Source organism: Trachurus trachurus (genome assembly GCF_905171665.1).
Source record: "Trachurus trachurus genome assembly, chromosome: 5".
Taxonomy (NCBI): domain Eukaryota; kingdom Metazoa; phylum Chordata; class Actinopteri; order Carangiformes; family Carangidae; genus Trachurus; species Trachurus trachurus.
In genome coordinates this window covers 34,701,207-34,707,355 of record NC_139896.1, presented here as the reverse complement: position 1 = coordinate 34,707,355, position 6,149 = coordinate 34,701,207, and the positions used below count along the sequence as shown (strand labels likewise).

Below are 6,149 nucleotides of genomic sequence, written 5' to 3'. Positions count from 1 at the left end.
AAACATACGAAATGAGCATAATATATTAGTGGGATCAGAGGACATGCACAAAGAAAGTCCATGATTTAGCGTTGTATTTAAACGAGGACACTGGCTGAGTAGAGTTAAGCATGCTAATGTGCCCCATGTCTTTCACAGCGCCCTTAGCTGACACCATTATCCATAGCACTTTACAGGGACTGAGCATTAATTGGATAGTTCGGCATAGGGGGACAGACAGATGGCAGTTGATGAAGGCACAATGGCGTCTTGCATTCTAACGGACTCCAGAAATCCCTAGAGATGTGTTCAAATGAGTCAACAAAGCACAAAACTCTTGTTCATAAAGTGGGTTTAAAAACTCCAGAAAACATTTTTGAATATGAAATAATCCACAGTTTTGCTGAACTATTTGCAGCACAGCCATCACTCATGAAGGCTGTGACCCAGGCAGGACGTGCACTTAAAGAAAGGTTGAAGCAGACGGTGTAGAAAATGGTAAAGGTGAAGAGTTTAGAGTGGCAGTGTGGCTGGGATCAGGTCAGGTTACAGAGAGGCTGCAGACAGGGTGTGAGTGTATCCTGCAGGCAGCGCCCGGCAAGCTAGACAGAAAACGGACACAATGTAAAACCAGTTCAATAATTTATTCCAAAATAAATCTTTTTAAGTAATCGGTTACATATTAAGAAGTCTGGCAGAATAGCAACACAGTGGGCGGGCGGGGTGACCGGTGTGTGGCCAGTGCTTTGTTTAACATACATGTCTGTGAAAAAGGCAAGTCAAGGCACTTTTACCCAAGAAATTATGTAACATTTCAAAACATTCAGGTCGAGGTTTGTATATTGTGTAAGGCAGACCGACTCTAATTCCTCAGACTTTTAAGACTTGGTCGATTTTTGAAACAATTTGTGGCGTGTTTGTGCAGAAGTTCAGCGTCTGTCAGTAATGTTGTGAGAACAGGTCGACACAGCAGCTCAGGTAGAGGGAGGGCAAGACTCGAAAAAGAGAGAGGAGTCACTAACATGTCTGCCCTATAAACTCCCTGGTACTACGGTAGTTCTAGTGTAAAAGTCCTTTTCCAACTCCATCCATTCACACACTCTTACATCAGTCCTTTACATGTGCTCTGGGTGGTTTTGCAAACACTTGATGAACTCTTTGACTGAGTGGTTGTTGAAGCAGATCTGGTACACAGCAGTGAAAAGAGGAAACCTGGAGAGGTAAAAGAATATTGTTAGAAGGATGGGAATTATTAAAGGTATAGGTTGGTGTTTTGGGAATCAAGCTTGTTCACTTTCTTGAGTTAGGCAGGAAGATTGATACCACTACAGTGAGTATGGAGATACAATCAACAACCTGTTGGCTTACCGTAGTTTAGCATAAAGACTGCAAATCTTTTTTTGAGATAACATAATGTGCCTAGCAGCATTCACTTGAATATAATTTTTTTCATTTGTGCAAAAAAAATGTTGTACTGTTCCTTTAAAGACAATGCACATATTTACACAATGTCATTAAGTTTAACAATCAAAACTAGTCACAAGTTGTATTCAAAGTCGGTCATTACCATGGGAACCATCAAAGTCCAGATGAAACAGAAGATGAACTTACTTTTCCACCATGTTTTTCTGTTTCAAGATTTGGTGCACCTCGGTGGCAGTGGCTGGACCTTGAAGCTTCTGGCCGTTCAGCAGCTCGTTCTCTAGCTGCTCAATGGTCTTTAAACACACACACACACACAGATGCTTAGTGCTTAATTCTTGAGAAGACAGGGATAAAGTTAAAGAAACAGAAAACTCAGTAGAGAAACTAAGCTCCTCATACTTTGCCTGTTTTGGCGAAAGCTTCCCCAATCTTGCGGTTGCGTCCACCGTAGCAGGTCGTGATGAGGTCAGCGATGCCACAGCTCTCCAGGAAGGTGGCGGGGGAGACGGGGCAGTTTGTGCAGAAGAACTTGGCGAAGGCGATCATCTCCATCAGGCCGAGACGAATGACAGCTGCCTTGGTGTTGTCGCCGAAGCCCAGGCCATCACAGAAACCTGCTCCCACTGCTACAATGTTCTGCAATGAGAAATAAATACGGCCGTTTTCACACGTGGATGCTCATGAGGAGTTTGACTGTTAGGATGAGAAAGAAATAACTCTAACAAGATTATATATTATATATGTTTTTGAGATCACAGATCCTCTGTGGCCGTGAATGATCACTTGTCTTTTTACTGCCTTCAGTAGATACACACACATCCTGCTGAATATGCAATATCCAAGAAGGATATCACCAATTAGCTTTTAATATTTAACATGTGCACTTAGAACTTGAGGCGAGCAGATGAGCCACTGAAAGTGAAAGCTTTCAGTGGCCAGTCTTTTATAAAGATGTCTGCATGTTGGCAGGCATCAAATCCAAAAGTGAACATACCATACAAAGGCAAAGTGCAGTATCTGCATTTTTTCTTTCTTTTTTTTGACCAATCAAAAGTGTGGCATATTCTCTTCAATCTGGTAGAATTTGATATTGGTACAGCTAAAATTTACAGAGTTATTGGGCTTTTTATTTTGCTGTCCATCCAAAAAAGCGCTGTGAAACCAAGGCAAAGAGTACTGTACTCCCTACATTCTATAAATTACTCTATAATTCCATTGGAGTAAAACCAAGGCAAAGTATCTGCAGCTAATACCAAGACAAAGTGTAGTATCTGCAAAGAGTAAGCTACTGTACTCCCTACATCCTATAATTTACTCTATAAAAGTGCCATATCTGTAGCTAATACCAAGCCAAAGTTCAGTATCTGCACCAAAACCAAGCCAAGTGCAGTGTCTGCCATAAAACGGTCAAAATTGGTCAGAAAGACAAACTACAAAATACATTTAATTTAGTCCACCTTTATCTAATCAATTACAGACTTGGTAGTTGTTCATAATTTGATGCTTAAACCTGACAATGAAAAACACAAAAAACTGTTTTTCTCAGTTTGGCATTTTGACAGATACTGCACTTTGCCTTTGTAGGGAAGCTACTGTGTGGTAAACGTGTGTTTCTCTGGAGGATCTTTTAATACATTGTTTGAAGATTGGATCAGACTGGTGGAGGGTTTAATCTGACCTTAAGAGCACCGCAAATCTCCACCACATCAGACTCTGGCACCACGGTCACACGGAAGTTGGTGGTCTGCATCAGGTCCTTCAACAAGGGCCCGTGTGTTGCGTCTTTGCACCCTGCACCCAGAAATGACAAAGAAATTGTCACCAGTTTCCAATGTTTCACACGTTTGACAGACAATAAAAAGTCTGTTTTTAGCAAGACAAGGTCAATCAAACCACACACACTGCAACAAAAGGGGGAGTTACATTCTTGACATCTGCTTATTCACCAGCATTTATCAACTGTGTGTGTGTGTGTATGGGACCTTGAGTAGTAACAATGTACGTGTTCAGTCTGGAGGTTGTATAAACACTGTCTCTTTCATGAGCGGGATTAGATTTCTGATCCAAGCCTTTAACTCCCATACCAATGGTTGTTTCACAGAACTTCTCATCGGCGACCTCATTGGCGATGTTTGCTCCCATGAGGACCGTCATGGTGATGCCCAGCTTTCCTCGGATGACCTCTGAGATCAGCTTCAGACCCTCTGGGCCTGCATCAACACCCTGCAACAGACACACACACACACACACAACAACCCCCAAAACTCACATGAGAGAAAGCACATTGTTATATCTGACAGAAAGAACAGGAAACTCTGTATTCCGCCCTTGGTGCTGTGGGAAAGCTAAATATTTTGATAAGGACTGCGTTACCTTGATGAGAGACATTCCTATGGTGTCCTTCTTGATGTGGTCTTTGATGGTGTCGCACACTCTCACAATGAACTGGTGGGGGACCACAAAGATCAGGATGTCGGCGCCTTTCACAGACTCGGCCAAGTCTGGAACAGCCAACTGAGGAAGACAGAGATCATGATCAGACTTCACTTCAACACCACACAGAAAATAATACAAATGTGCCCAGTTTCACCCAGAAGAACATTTACATGGACATATGAGATGATTTTTCTTGTACTTAAGTGTCATTCTTATCTCCAAGAGCATGTTTGGTGCTCACCACATTGGGGGGCAGCTTGTGACCAGGCAGGTATTTCACATTTTCATGGTCTGTGTTGATGATTTCTGTGAGTTTACGGCCGTTCACCGTCTCCTCAAACACCCACATGTTCACCGTGGTGTCGAACTTGTCGTACTTGGCCGCATTGGCGCCCACGATCTTGGCAATGGCAGAGCCCCTGTGGACGAGCAGAGACACATGGTTGTCATTGTGGTGTCAGGACAATGGCGGCTTGAACTTACAGTTTTCTCTCATTACAGCTGTAAAATATGACCCATACATGGATTTGGATGGATGTTAATAGTGGGCATTAGGAGTTTTCCAGGTCTAATATGATTCTACAGTATTAATGGAGAAAGATAATCATAAATGTCATATTGTCCAGTCTTGGTTTATCAATTCTACAGTATGTTATTGTGTTGTTGACCTAAAAAGTTTTCAAATGCTTTCTCAGACAAGAATAGAGCTACAAAACACCAGCAGAGCATTATCTTGGCACTTGGAGAGCCGCACTCAAAGACAGGCTATTGGATATCGACATAACATGGGCTGAGAGCTATGAGAAATCCCTATTTGAGATCACATGCTAAGTATCAGTAAGCTGGCATTTATTAGCATCAGTTTGACTTCCATCCAGACTTGACTCATCTCACACCTGGAGAGCTAATATATTACAATTACAGATTTTCACATATTCTCAGAGGAAAATCTTGTACTTTCACCTCTGCTACAAATGTTTGACATGATGCATATTTACTTTGCAGGTTAAGATTGTGACAAAGAAAACATCATCAATTTATAAAACATGATGCTCTGCTATAGATAAACTACCGATACACAAACACATCCAAATGTCCCTGACACCATGAACGCTGTAGCTGGATGCAGGATGAAAAGTCTGACGTAGTGTACATGTTCTGGTAAAATGCATTAAAATGCTGTTTGCAATGCATCAGTATTAGCATTTTTAATATGCATTAATTACATATTAATTACATTTTGCTTCCTATTGTTAACTCCAGATCAATTTTGAATGCAGGGCTTTTGCACAGGAGTGTATTAACAGTGTAGTTTTGCATTGCATTACATTGCATTAGTTTGGTAAAGCCTCCGACTGCTTCACCCGGCCACCATCTAATCTAAAGGTCATGCTGGCTGAGGGACATCAACACCACATGAAGGCTGAGTCAGCTCAAATGTTGCTGAATGATAAAAGGCAGGTGTCGCTTCTTTAATAAAGATTTCGGAGCGTCGAGTCACCAAAGGTCAACGTATAAACTCTGAGAGTCAGTGTCAGTGTCAGTGTCCAGACAGCACACAACATCTTCCCTGCAAAGACAATGACAGTCTGCAGTCTTGCAAAAACAGCAGGTGAGTTTCTGAACTTTGTAAATCATTTCTGTGCCGTTAACAAAGAAGTTCAGTTTTCCCCCACCGGCCTCTTGACTTTGTTTTTTTAGACAGCATTCACACAAAAAAAGGTGTGTGGGATCTTATCATGGGAACAAAAATACTGATATGCTGACTATGAATGTTCTTACTGCACCCCCTTTGTATTTTAACAGCACAGTGAAACACAACCAAAAGTGCACAAGAGAAATGGAGACATGTTAAAAACCCTCAGCTCACCAGTTACCAGAGCCAATCACACAGACTTTCTTCGGTGCTGCCATCATGTGTTTGACCTTCCAGACGGAGCTGCTGCTGCTGCTGGTGCAAAGACGAGACTGAAGCCGGGACAAGTTGTTTTTATAGCAGACACACAGCCGAGGCTCGGGCTCAGGCTCGGGCTCGGGCACACCCTCTCCTCATGGTTGGTCTGCTCTGCTGCCCCTCACGGACAAGCTCTCCCTCTCTCTCTTTTACTTTCACAGACACACACACACACACACACACAGGAACAACACAATATTGCATTGGGCCTACAGTGATAAATCATGATTACATAATAATGATTATAATAATAATACATTTTACAAACCTGGGCCACTGGGGAAGTGATGATGATGATGATTTGTTAAGGTAACAGACCTGCAATTTAAACAATTAATCTGCTTGGTTGAATCAC

At 42.1% G+C, this 6,149-nt stretch overlaps 1 protein-coding gene across 1 annotated transcript; it reads right to left on the bottom strand.

The window, feature by feature from the left end:
* Positions 1-604: 604 nt before the first annotated feature.
* Positions 605-5,786, bottom strand: gpd1b (glycerol-3-phosphate dehydrogenase 1b). The gene is made up of 8 exons (XM_083972773.1): positions 5,711-5,786; positions 4,082-4,259; positions 3,778-3,918; positions 3,489-3,627; positions 3,083-3,195; positions 1,804-2,040; positions 1,591-1,697; positions 605-1,191 (listed from the first exon to the last, which is right to left on the bottom strand). The coding sequence occupies exons 1-8, from the start codon at positions 5,755-5,757 to the stop codon at positions 1,095-1,097; spliced, it is 1,059 nt and encodes a 352-aa protein (XP_083828899.1). The 5' UTR covers positions 5,758-5,786; the 3' UTR covers positions 605-1,094.
* Between the last annotated feature and the right edge of the window lie 363 nt (positions 5,787-6,149).

Coding starts and splice junctions, on each gene's coding strand:
- gpd1b (XM_083972773.1), bottom strand. CDS start 5,757: ATGATGGCAGCACCGAAGAAAGTCTGTGTGATTGGCTCTGGTAACTG. Junction 4,260..5,710: donor GTGATTGGCTCTGGTAACTG/GTGAGCTGAGGG, acceptor GCTCGTCCACAG/GGGCTCTGCCATTGCCAAGA. Junction 3,628..3,777: donor TAGGAATGTCTCTCATCAAG/GTAACGCAGTCC, acceptor TGTCTGTTGCAG/GGTGTTGATGCAGGCCCAGA.